This window comes from Saccopteryx bilineata, chromosome 1 (assembly GCF_036850765.1).
Source record: "Saccopteryx bilineata isolate mSacBil1 chromosome 1, mSacBil1_pri_phased_curated, whole genome shotgun sequence".
NCBI classification, from domain to species: Eukaryota; Metazoa; Chordata; class Mammalia; order Chiroptera; family Emballonuridae; genus Saccopteryx; species Saccopteryx bilineata.
The window spans coordinates 79,178,437-79,191,843 of record NC_089490.1 but is presented as its reverse complement, the minus strand read 5'-3'; the positions used below and the strand labels follow the sequence as shown (position 1 = coordinate 79,191,843).

General features: G+C 53.4%; 1 protein-coding gene across 2 annotated transcripts in view; it reads left to right on the top strand.

The window, feature by feature from the left end:
• SHANK3 (SH3 and multiple ankyrin repeat domains 3) overlaps nt 1-13,407 on the top strand; it is a 52,758-nt gene that overhangs the window by 26,353 nt on the left and 12,998 nt on the right. The window contains exons 18-21 of one of the 2 annotated variants that reach the window (XM_066254518.1): nt 647-727; nt 4,915-4,938; nt 8,837-8,967; nt 9,611-9,695. In XM_066254518.1, coding sequence (XP_066110615.1) covers nt 647-727; nt 4,915-4,938; nt 8,837-8,967; nt 9,611-9,695 — 321 coding nt within the window. The remainder of the gene's footprint in view (nt 1-646; nt 728-4,914; nt 4,939-8,836; nt 8,968-9,610; nt 9,696-13,407) is intronic. The other variant, XM_066254522.1, reaches the window with a different exon arrangement.

Below are 13,407 nucleotides of genomic sequence, written 5' to 3'. Positions count from 1 at the left end.
CTCCTTCCCTGCACTGCCAGCAGCTGCCTGGAGGCCGGGGTTGCCATAGCAACTGTGAGGTTGATGCTGCCTTCCGCTCATTGTCGGAGGGAAGGGGGAGGCGGCACCTGAGGGAAGAGGAAGAGCGTCTTCCCCGCGGCGCGATGTTGCGGCTCAGCCTGGGCCCAGGAGGCTTTGCTGACTGGGCCCAGCCCAGGCCCTGACTTGGCTGACCATACCCTGGTCCCCTGAGGGGCAGTGGCCACCAGGGCCTAGGGAAGCCCTGGAGCAGGAAGAGCCCAGCCTGCTGGGGACCCCTCCCAGCCCCCACCCCATGGCTCTGGTACCCCTTGCTCAACCTTTGGAGTCTACAAGGTGGGCACTCAGGCTGGAGCTGGTCAGCACTGTTACCCCCAGTGGGGCTTTTGACCACCTCCCGAGGCCCCGCCTGCCCTGGCCCAGCCCTTCCTCGGCACCCCCTGAGCTCCCAGCGCCATGAAGAAGTTTGCATCCAGCCGCAGCCTGAACAAGATCCTGGCCCAGTGCGACGCGTCCTCACGGGAATACGAGGAGATCCAGGCGGTGGAGCGCAAGTGGCACCTGCACCTGGCCACGCCGCGCTGCCCGCTGCTGGACAGGAGGGCCAAGGCCTCCCTCTTCTTTGCAGCCCCACCACCGCCCAAGAGGGCCCCCAGCACCACACTGACCCTGCGCTCCAAGTCCATGACGGCTGAGCTTGAGGAACTTGGTAAGCAATGGGGGCAGGAGGTGGCGGGCAGCCCAGGGTGGGAGGCCGGGTGGAGTGAGCTGGGGCCAAAGCCAGGCAGAGGCAGAGGTCAGGAAGGACCGACAGACAGATGTTTGAACAGGTCAAAGTAAATGGGTGGGTGCTGGAGGTAATGTGAAGATAGAGCGAGGGCCAAGGGGCTGGGTGACAGGGCTGGAGATGATCAGCGGGACCACCAGGATGGTGGTGGGAGCTGGGCCTGACCCACCAGTGTGTTTGTATGCACGTGTGCCTACTGCCTGTGGCTCAGTCTGACTTGACTCCTTCATTTCATCCGAGTGAGAAAAGGGCAGGAGTCAGGGGCTCTGGGCCCTCTCCCAGCTCTGCCAGGCACGAGCTGCGTGACTTTTGCATTTATTTTAGCCTTTCAGCACCTGCTCACTCACTGGCTAAGCAGGGTGATCACAGTGAGTGGCTGACCTCACGACTGTGTGAACCTCACTGGTGCAGTGACAGCACAAGCCTTCATGGGCTTCAGGAGGCACACAGAGTATATCAAGGCTTTGATGGGCATGTTGTGGGCATGATTGCAGACTATCGGTAGCCTCATTGTGAGCATGTCTTGAGAAATGTGACTGTTAATAGCCTCATCATAGGCGTGTCCAGATACACATAGCCACGTCCTAACATTTGTTACTATCAGCGTCCTTGTCATGAGCGTGTCCTGGTACATGTGACTGTTAATGTGCTCTGTTCTTGTACAGTCCAAACCCTGTTCTGGTCCCAGACTTTACTCTGGCTTCAGCTACACAAGGAGCATTGACATTGGTCCCGGGCTGGGAGCTGACCTAGTTCTGACCTTGACCCTGGTTGTAGACTGAGCTCCAGCTCTGGCTTCTGGCTTTGTTCTTCTACAGCCATAGAAAGAACCCTTGCCTGTCCCCTAACATCATTCCTGACCTTAGTCGCTGCTAAGTCCTGACCCTGTTCTGGCCACAGGCTGAGCCACCCTGGCCAAGCAGGTCCTCTGGACTGCAGTTTAGTTTGGTGTGGAGGACAGCCACCAAAATCAAGTGGGCTGACATGGTCAGAGTTTCCTTCCCCATAAATATTATGAATAGAATTAAAGTTTAAAAATACATAGCCATCTCAAAACAAAGAAACAGGAATTCCCTAGGTCTCAAAAATGAAGAAAGAAATCAATGCCAAGGAGTGAGGGGAAGCTGATGCCTCTAGAGGCTGTGAGGGCTTGGGGTAGGATGTGGGTTCTCGGGGCAAAGGGTGGGGTTCTCATGCTCCCACAAAGTCAAGTGATATAGTGTGGGCCACTGAGAAGTGGGAAAGCTAGAACCAAGCCCAGGAACTGTAATTAGCATAAAAAATACTGAAAATCATAGAAAAATATTAAAGAGATAAAATAGGGTGATTAAATACCAAATTTAAGAGAAAAAACAATTCATAGTGAAAGAATAGGACAGTACCAAAAGAAAAAGAAAAGACTGATTTTAAAAGGATCTTAAAGAACTGTTTTTGAAACAGAAAGTATAGCCACTGAGGTTTAAAAAACAAAATCTCTGTCTGGGATAAACAGGACTCCCTCTGCTGCCATGGGACAGGCAGACCCAGCTGAAGAAAAAAAAACAGTGAATTAGAAGATAAGTTTGAGATCACCCAAATGCAGCACAGGAGACAGGGAGATACAGGCTGTTAAAGGGCAGATGAGACATAGAGAATAAATGAGAAAACACCCAAAGAATAAAAAGGTCAGGGAAGATGAGATATTTGAAGAGTAAATGGTAATAATTTTCCAAAATTGAAAAAAGGGGTTGAGACTCCAATTTGAAGAAATATAAGTCCCAAGCAAGGAAACACAAAATGAATCCATACCTAGACTTGTCATAGGAACACTTCACAATGCCATAGACAAATAGACAAGTTGTAACGACCAGACAAAGAAGCTGGATGACTGAGGAGGAACAGGAAGACCGACAGCTGACTTATGGTCAGCAATAGTAACTGCTAGAAGACAATGGAACTGTAATTTCAAAGCCCTGTATGAAAATGCTTTTCCACCTAGAATTTTATATCTAGGTAAACACACTCCTTCAAGAGTGAGGCAGATAAACTAGCAGGCTTCTGGCCCCAAGGTTATAAGAGTCTGAGGTAGTCATGGGAAGTTGATCTATCACATTGAGGATCCAAACTGATCAATAAACCAGTGCCGCTAGGCAGCTGGGTCTGGCCAGACACCATAATAGCCATGCTCAGTGCATGTTCAGAAGGGACCCTGCCAAATCTCTGCAAAGATGTGCTTGGGCAGTCTGAGTCCTGTAATCCAAGGACCCAGGGACTCTCTGGGCTGCGTCTGTCTGAAGAAACTTGTGAACAGCAGAGCCTCCTTCCTCTCTGCTCTGGTCCTTGTCTTCCAGGGGCTCAGTCTTTCAGCTTCGGGTCAGCCTTGTCTGCCCACTTTTCCTGAGTAGAGTTTGGGGAGGGATGATGAAGGTATGTCTTAGTACAGAACTTCTTTCTGTCCACACTGCTGGGTGAGGGGTCACAGCTTTGACTGAAGCTGGACACAGGCTCTTTATGTCTCTCTATTGGGAGGAGAAGCAACTCCTGCCCTCAGAGGACTGCTGTCCTGGGAGGCCAGCCCGGTTGCTGACCTCTAGAAACACATGGTTTGAAGAAGTCAGGCTAACATCAGGGTCTTCTCATGTACCACAGGGCTCAACCCATGATCCAGAATTTGTGCTTTTGAAAGAAATAAGACCTGGTGGCTCATTGCCAGCATTAACATGTCAGTTCTGTGTCAATTTGTTGAGAACTGATGGGTCCTGCAGTCTCTTGAGAAGATGACATAAACAGCTGGGAAGAAAGGAAAATGTGAGGTGACAGGAAAGGCAGGTGGCAAGGGTGGAGGCTCATGCCCAGGTGACTGCTTGCTGCTCAGAGGGTCTGGGGAAGAAACAAAGTCCTGCAGGGTTGAGGTGGGAGGCAGAAATGGGGTGGAGAGGGTGGGATGGGGTAGGGACCTTTCCCTGAGGTAGGTGGTAGGAGAAGTAAGAGCAGGACACCCTCAGTGTCCTTCAGCAATGGGTGCATCAAGGTTCCCATGTGCCCATCTACTCAGCATGAACCAAGGATGTGGTAGGGCTGCAGAGGTCGGGGGGAGGGGACCCAGGTCAGGGATGGACCTGGCAGGTCTGAGCTCCCTCCTGTTCATCCACTTTCCCTATGATAAATCTGGGACTTCTGGGTCCCTTTTTCTTTGTGATTAGAATGTTGAGGCAGATGCCATGCCAGTGTGTGGTCTCTGACTGGCCGTGGTCAGATGCACACAGACTTGCCCTTTATTGGAAACACATTGCATAGAAGCTCACAGGTGACCAATGCAGCCATCAGCAGCCTCCAAACTTGGTTTTTATGGGATTTTGCCCTTTCTCTGAAAAAAATCTGATTTACTTGTCCGTGGATGTTTCCACATATATGTGCATATTTGCGTGTTTATGTGTGTGCAGATGTGCATGAGCATGCGTGGGTGCACATGTGTGAGTGGATTGTATAGAGGTACACAGGCATGTATGAGTATCAGATGTGTGAGTGGATATGCAGAAGCATGTGACTGGGTGTGCACAAGTGTGTTGTATGTGAGTGGCCATGTGTGAGCATCATGTGTGAGTGGATGTGTGTGGACATGCACAAGTGTTTACATACATGAGTGGCAATGCATGGGCATCATGTTTGCACATGTGTGAGTGGATGTGCATGAACATGTGAGCATAATGTATGTAGACATGCACAAGCATGTGCACATATGTGAGTGGACTGCATTAACATGTGTGAGCTGAAGTATGTGGATGTGTACATGCATGTGTGAGCATCATGTGTGTGAGCATGAACAAGCATGTATGGGCATGTGTGTGAATGGACATGTACAAGTATGTGTGTGCATGCACATAAAAGCATATGTCTCTGTTTGTACTTGTTTCTACCTTCAGTTTCAAGCCATGTACTGACTTGGCATTGGGCAGATTTGCCCCTTTGTTCTGGTAGGGAGCGTAGATTGGGTTTATGGAAATCTGGGAGGGCCTGATTGTTGGGAAGGGTTTGGGGGGAGAGATGGGGCAAAGGGAGTGGGGAATGGGGGCTGGATGGCAAGAATGAAGCCTACCTCTTACCCCCTTGCTCTGTTTCTTGATTCCAAGCCTCCATTCGGAGAAGGAAAGGGGGTGAGTCATCTGCTGTGTCCCCAGGGCCTGCTTTGCTTGACCCCTGTCCAGGGAAGTGCCGGTGTGTAAGGAGGCTCCGTTCAAGTCAGGGTGGTCTGGAATCCTGGGCTACACCTTCCTGATGGCCTTCTCTCTGGGATCTGGGGGGGGCACAGTAGAAGGACCTGTAAAGGGACAGATAGGGTGTTCCCAGGGTGTGGCCACCTGGGGATGTGATAAGCTGGGTCACAGGCCTTAGGGCTCTGGTGAGCTGGGGCAGCCTGGTGAGGCAGAGCTGAAAAACTCCCATGGTGGAGGCCTGGAGCCAGGGAGGGAGGGTTCAGAGGGTCCAGCTGTGGCACTTTGCGGGCGGGAGCATCTGTCATTGACGTGGCCTATGTTGCTTCTTTCTGTCTGCACTGGAAGCTCCCTTGTTCCTGGCATGCGGGTCCTATTTCTGTGTTGATCTGTTTTGGGGTCAGCCCAGTGCTTTAGAGCCAGGGTCTGGGCCCCACAGCATTGGGGAGGAAGTTTGGAGCACCCCTGCCCAACATTGCCCAGCTGTTGGCTTCACTACCCTTTGCTCCTACCTTCAGTGTCGCCTAAGGCTCCGTCCTCTTGTGTTCTGTTTGTCCAGCCTGGTTGCCAGGGACACAGCATCCTTGTGGGGACAGCATCTGGGCCTGGACACTGAGGTCCAGCATCTGGTCAGATCTCAGGGCCTGGTTTCTGCCAGGTTCCTCTATCTCTCGGGTGAACTGGAGTCCGGGTCAGTCGGAAGCCAGAGGTGTCTCTGTGCCCTCTCATTGTCCGTGTGCATGGTGCCCACTGGTCTCTCACTCTGGGACCTGGGGGCCTCCCTGTGCCAGTACACATGTGCCCACCTGCAGCCCAGGCTCTCGCACACAACCTGCAGCTTTTCCCTCTTGAGTTCCCGCCGCCCTTTCCCCAGCCCAGAGGACGTGCTTTCCTTGGCATCTCTTCAGGCAGGGAAACAGGTGACACTTTTGTGCACACCTTTGAGGCTGACACACAAGCTATTTCTGGAGCACATCGGTTCTGTCCTCTGCTCATTAGCGGGGCTCCCAGGGTGCTGTGCTGTGGCCTGCCCGCTTCCACCAGTTGTAGGGGCAGTGACCGCAATTCATCGCCCCCGCAGGCCTGCTTGTTCAAACAGCCGCGTCCTGGCTGCAGCCACCACGCAGTGCATCCCAGCAGCTGTGTCTGTGAGGCCGATTGGGGGTGAGCCATTCCAGTGACCCAGACCCGCTTCCTGAGGGGCTTTGTTTCCTTATTTAAGTGTCTAAAATGACTTATTTAAGGCTATATCTTCTGATTTTGTTGGGGATTAGTATCAATCTCACCAGCTTGTAGTGTGCAGAACTCTTGATTCTTTCCCACTGGAAAATAATTCTCGTCTGGCAACAGCCCCAGAGCCCTTGCCCAGCAGTTATGCTCGGCTACCTTTATGAGCATGTCACAGTGGGTCTCGAACTGAGTTCTGGACCTGGATATTCAGCCTCTAGATTCACAGCTCAGGTCCATGATCCCCATGGAATGTTTCTCTCCACTCTTCTTTCTTTCTTTCTTTCTTTCTTTCTTTCTTTCTTTCTTTCTTTCTTTCTTTCTTTCTTTCTCTTTCTTTCTTTCTCTCTCTCTCTCTCTCTCTCTCTCTCTCTCTCTCTTTTTCTCTCTCTCTCCCTCTCTCCCTCCCTTTTTTGTAAGTGAGAGGAGGGGAGATAGACAGATTCCTGTATGTGCCCCCTACCGGGACCCACCCAGCAACTCCCATCTTGGACCAATGCTTGAATCAGTCGAGCTATTTTTAGCACATGAGGCCTATGCTTGGGCCAGTCGAGCCACTGGTTGCAGGAGGGGGAGAGGGAGAGAAGGGGGAAAGAAGCAGATGGTTGCTTCTCTAATGTGGGAATCAAACCTGGGACATCCATACGCCAGGCTGATGCTCTATCGCTGAGCTAACCGGCCAGGGCCCACTCTTCTCTTTCTGTCTGTGGTTTCTGGACAGCCTGGCAGCTAAGTCTGACCTTTCACTTATTGCATGTATGATCTGGTTACGCTTTTCTTTCAGAGCTTGTTTCTTGGGTGGAATGAGGGCAGTGACAACATCTCCATTAAGTTGTGGATGAGAGGAGAGGGTTCAGGTAAAGCTCTTCTAACTCTGCACCGTCACCTAGGACGTGATGATGGTGATCTCTGCTCCGAAGGGAGTTACTCACTTCATCTCAAACACAAGAGGGCCTCTACAGGCCAGCTGTGGTCAGAACCTGGCAGCACTTGGAGCTGGTCCTCGTGGAGGCGTGTTTGCTGGTGAATTAAAACATTGGTTGACCTGTGCCAGGGCCAGGATGGGTGCCCTGGGCCTGTGGGGAAGGGCACGTGCTCTTCTGGGAGACTGTAAACAGTTTGGGAGCTGAGGCCTGTAGACAGGAAGGATTGTAGCGAATGTGAGCTCAGTGCCTGCTCAGAGCCAGACACTTCTTAGGTAGATGTTAGTTCTCAACACTCAAGCAGATGCGTTTGTATGCTGTTTTCTCAGGTGAGGAAACTGAGTCTGGGTTGGGTACTGGACATCTCAGGAATTTATTTACTCTGCACGATTGGGTACAGAGGTGGAATGGCAGGTGCTGGTAGGAGGTGTGAAGGCTGACCACAGACGTCCTCCAGTGGGGGCACTTGGGTAACCTGACGCCGGGTTTCCAGGGTTGGCACAGTCCCTGAGTCAGGAAGCACTTGGAGATCTCGAGCCTGAGCTAAGGGTGGAGTGAGTGGGGCTCCTGAGTGAGTAAGAAGGTCCCTCTGGCAGCAGATAAATACCCTGCTGTGCCCCACTTACTGGCTCTGACCAGGCCCACCCCAGCCCTCCACCCAGAATTCTTGGAGTTTAACAAAACTTCCAAGTCGTGTTGATAATGAAAAAACACTTTTAAAAGCATCAAATAACTTTAATAAAAACAAAAGAAGCTTTTCTTTGGTCATAGATTTGAGAACAGTGCCTGAGGCTTCCAGGTGCCTTTCTGCCTGGGCCTTTTCTGGTGTCAACCCCCTGGAGGGTCCTCCTTGCCCCACTCCCAACTGCCTCCCACACCTTTTTCCCACACCTCCTACCCCAGATGATGTTAGTGGCCTCCTAACCAGCCTTGGGCTGGGCGATGAGTTGTTTTCCGAAAGTGCCACCATTCACTCTTTTTTTTTTTTTTAAACAGAGAGTTAGAGGGACAGATAGGGACAGACAGGAAGGGAGAGAGATGAGAAGCATCAATTCTTCCTTACAGCACCTTAGTTGTTCATGGATTGATTTCTCATATGTGCCTTGACCTGGGGGCTACAGCAGAGCAAGTGACCCCTTGCTCAAGCCAGTGACCTTTGGGTCAAGCCAGCAACCATGAGGTCATGTCTGTGATTCCATGCTCAAGCCGGTGACCTCAGGGTTTCGAACCTGGGTCCTCTGCGTCCCAATCTGAAGCCCCACCCACTGTGCCACTGCCTGGTCAGACTGTTCACTCATTCTTGATTGACTCCCATCTTTTGTGAGCACTGCTGCTCCTCAGGGCCTGTCCTGGTGCAATGAGGCCTGGACAGGGAGACCTTGTGCTGAGGGGGAAATGAGAGGCAAAGGAAGCAGGGAAACTCGGGGGGACTCCAGGTTCTTATAGCATGTCCGGGTCTTCTCCCTAATGGTCAGTCAGCCTTTTTCCAGGGCCTCCGGGGTCCCCTGGAGCCTCCCCGAGGATGGGCGGCAGGCTGGAGCAGGGCCTGGGCTAGGTGTGTAAGGCCCGTCCCAGGTGTGAAAGCATGCCCTGGGAGTGCGGGTCTGAGGTGGCCTCAGCAGCACAGGGGACGGAACAGGGAAGCTACTCAAGGTCTTGGCAGCTGAAATGGCACCTGCTTGGCTGTGCAGAGAAACTAGACGAGATCCTGGCAGCCGCGGCCGAGCCCACACTGAGGCCTGACATCGCGGATGCTGACTCAAGAGCGGCCACCGTCAAACAGCGGCCCACCAGTCGGAGAATCACCCCCGCCGAGATCAGCGTAAGCCAGCTGGATGTGAGGGGGGTGCTGGTGATGGAGGGTTCTGGGGGTGGGGGTGCTGGGCGTGGGGGTTTTTAGGGGGAGAGGGTACTGGGAGGTGGAGGTACTGGGGACTGGGCAGAACATGGGCATTTGTGCATCTTCTGGGCTAGGGACCCATCATTTGGACCTCACTCTCCAGGGGTGGTTGTGAAGGTCCCCACGGCCCATCCCAGAGGTACTTGGGACCACTTCAGCTCCCAGAATGGCCAAAGTTGACCACGTGCTGAGTGGCTTTCAGTGCCTGAGTCAGGTTCTGTGACAGCCCTGATCACACCAGAAATGATGTCTTTGTCCTCCAGCCCATATCTTCCACTGGGCGCCTGCACCGCTCCCCCAGCTTCACCTGGGCCACACCCAGGGCCACTGTCTGCTCTGGACACCCTTGCATCAGCCCCACCCAGCACTCTCTGTGGCCGGGCCCTGCTGGCTGGCCCTGCTGGCTGGCCCTACTCTGGACGCAGGCACCTGGGCACTAGCATGTTGGAAATAGTGCACGGGGTGTGTGATCTTAGGCTTAGGAAGAGCATGGGTGGGGCTGGGTTCATGCCTGGGGGCTCCAGTGTCCTGTAACCTCCATGGACCCTCCCTGACTCCACAACAGTCATTGTTTGAGCGCCAGGGCCTTCCAGGCCCAGAGAAGCTGCCGGGCTCCCTGCGGAAGGGGATTCCACGGACCAAGTCTGTAGGTACGGCTGGGCTGGGGTCTGCATGGGGCAGGGCTGGGTTGGGGCCGGGGTGGGTGCGGGGCTGGAGGACCCCTCTCACCACCTTCAACTAGGGTTTCCCTCTGAGTCCTGCCTCTCCCTGGTCCCAGCCCAGAAATGTCATGTTTGTGGATATAATGTGGGGGTCAGTCCTTCATCAAACCCAGAGATAGTTTGCTAAAACAGACCCTTGAGACTCCCCCATACCCATCCGTGGCTTCTCATCCCATGGCTCTCCCTCATATACCTCCCATAAGTGCAAGCATCTAATCCCTGGGTCTTCTTCTTCTATTCTAGATGCCTGAGTACATGTCATGTTTCTGGTCCTAAAATGACTCTCCCCTTGAACCTGCCCCCCACCCTACCCCCTGTATCACTCAGTGCCTCTCTTCTTCAAGGCCAGTTTTATCCAAAAGTCACCTATACTTGCTGTTTCCCATCCCTTACCTGCTTTTCAGCCTGGGGAAGGCTAGCTGTATTTGTACTTAAAACTGAAATTGCTCTCACTGTGGTCACCAGTATTTCCCAGGGCATTCCTCCCAGTGGACATTTGACCACCCCTTCCCTTTCTGATTTCAGTTAACAGTTTTCCTGCTCCCTCATCCATGAAACTCCTCTCCCAGTTTTAGGACAACACTTCCTGGTTTTCCAATCGGTTATCAGCTGCACCTGTTCAGTCCTCCTCCAGCACCGCACCGCACCACACCGCACCGCACTGCACCGCACCGCACCGCACCACACCACACCGCACCACACCACACCGCACGGCACCACACCGCACCGCACCACACCACACCGCACCGCACCACACCGCACCGCACCACACCACACCGCACCGCACCACACCGCACGGCACCACACCGCACCGCACCGCACCACACCACACCGCACCACACCGCACCGCACCGCACCACACCACACCGCACCACACCAATGTGGGTCCTTCTCAAGGTTGTGTCCTTGGTCTGTCTGCCTCTGTACCTGTTCCCTTGGGACCTCATCGCAGCCCAGCTGCTGTCATGCCCCACATTTGGCATGTCCTTTCTTGCCCCGGTCATCTAACAACTCTTGCCCACTGCTTGTCCCTTTAGACATCCAATGCCTTTTTCTTGCTTACTTGTTCATCCATCGACCCCCAGACCTGTCCACTCGTCCATTTATTTGTCCTGTACAACTCCCCACACCCATCATCTGTTAACCAGGAAATGCCCATGTAGAACTCCAACACTGTTTTGTGCTCACTGCTTCATGTAGTACTTAGTTACTTCCCTGTGGAAGTAAGTACTAGGATCCCTGTGTTACAGGCGATGAACTGAGGTAAAGAGGTCAAATGACTCACCCAAGGTCACACAGCTGCCTTCTCTGTCTTCTGTTCACCTGTCTGGCCAACCAGCTACCCCAACCCCAATCCCTCATTCACCCTAGGACCTCTGATGATTGATCCTACTCTAGGCTGACCCTGGGACAGGTGTGGGGCTCAGTTGGGGGAGGTGACACGTGTGCAGACAGCTCAGCTTGGAAGTTACATGGTGAGTGTGAAGGAGCATGTACAGTTGGAGACATGACTAGGGGGTTCAGCCGTATCTGGGAATCATGGAAGACCGGAGGGGGAAGTGTCTGAGCTTAGACATGTAGGATGAGTGGGGGTTTCTGGGAGACCATGTGGTGAATTGGTAATAAAGGCCATCCATCGTGTGTGGCATGGCCCTTCAGGGACTGTTATGGGTCATTTCTGTAGGGGGGAAGGTGGGGAAGAGTGTAGGTAAGACTGCAGCCACTTTGGAGCTCAGAGGCACACCCCCTACCCCCTTGGCCTAAGCCCTGGGTGTCCTCCATGGCTTCCTCCTTATTCTCTGCGCCCCCTGACAAATTAGGGTGGACTGCCTCCTTAAATACCTTCCTCCTGACTCCTCGCCATCCTTGCAGCCCTGCCCAGCCAGGCCTGTGTCTTGTTCTTGGACCACAGCTTTGCTCTCCTCCTGACCTTCTGCCCCAGCTCCACCCTCTGATCAAATGGGACCTTCTGCAGAGCAGATATTACCCTGTTCCTGCAGCTGACCCTTTGTGGCCTCCTCATTTCCTTGGGGTCCTGGGAACCAGTCCAGCTCTCTCCTGCTTCATCCAGGGACTTCTGTGTCTGCTGCCCTCTGATCCGGGTCTACCAGACTCACTGTTCTCCATCTGCCCTCACTGCCAGAGGCCTGTCCTCACATCTGTCCTCACTTTGCCAGAGGCCTGTCCCTCAGCCACACCCAGTCCCAGGATTGACAGGTTCAGATCTTAAGTGCATGCCCATGGTTACATAAGCCCAGGTGGCAGCTCTTCCCCACTCACCCCTCCCAGGCCCTCTGGTGCTCAGGACTCATCCACGAGTGAACTGAGAGGAGCTCGTCTTTAACCTCCTCTCCTTTGCCTGCTGCATAAGTTATCTGATTGCTAGGGCGCTCACCCTTTGTTCTGGCTGTGTGGCCCTGGGCACAGAATTCAATCCTTGAAACCTCAGGGTCCTTATCCATAAACATGGGGACCACCTAGGACTTACCTGCCTCGAGTGCCACTCTGAGGCTCCCCCAGTGGGCTGCACTCACAGCTGAGTACCAAGCGCGATGGCCACTGCTAGCATTAGCAGCTTCAGTCCAGCATCTTGAGGCTGGCGCTTAAGTGCTAGGGAGATGCTTGCTGCTACTGTTGGGCAGAGGGCCCTGCCCACCCTAGATGGCATCAGAACAGGCTCCCCATTTCATCCTGAGGCAAGTGACTTGTGTTCTCCTGAAGTTAGAACTTGGCATGCCAGACCCCCTGCAGCGTCTAGGAGCACTGCCCTCCACCCTCCACCCCATAGATTTGTTTCACGCACTTATGGGTGTTTACACGCAGCATTCTCATCTCCAGCAGTGGGACCTAAAAACGATGATGATGATGAACTTGACTTCCCACCTGGGTCACCTTCAGGCACTTAGCCCTGTGCTGTGAGCTTTAAATGACTCCAGTTCACAGCCCCACAGGGGCGGCAGGCAGTGCCAAGAGGTTAAGGAATGTCAGTAAAGCCTTTTCACACAGAAGCCCGCCCTTTTTGGGCCAGGGATACAAGAGCTGTTCTGCAGGACAAGATGCAAACAAGGCGTAGGTGGCTTGGCGAGAGCACAGTGGTGGTGAACGGAGGAGGTGGCTGGGGACAGGCAAGCTGCCTCATGGTGGGTTCATAAAAATATCACTTAGCCCAGAGGGAGGCCAGGTGTAGATCCCCAAGGCACTCCACCAGAGACCTGCGTGTGAACGTGGAGGAACCGTTCATCCACTCTCCTTGGGTTGGGTTGTCTGCTCCTGCAGCCTAAGTGAACACACTTGCAGCACAGGTGTCCACACTGTCTACAAGGAGGGTCTGCCAGGTTCTAGGCAGGCAGCAGGAAGATGAGGTCCCTGAGCACTCCGCCCTACTCTTGCTCAGATCCTAGTTACGTCTGAGGCAGGCAAAGGGGTTCATTCTAGTCTGTGCTTCTCATGAGAGAACTGAGGCTCAGAGGGGCTCAAGGCTTGGCTTGCGGTCACATAGCCAGTAGGGAATAAAATTGAGACAGGTGAGGTAGTCAGCCTGCAGATCTATTTTTATCTTTTCTCCTGCCCTCCCTTCCACCCAAACTTACCAAATTTTAACCACTAGGGTAGTATCAGTGACTGGCGGCCTCTCCCAGTC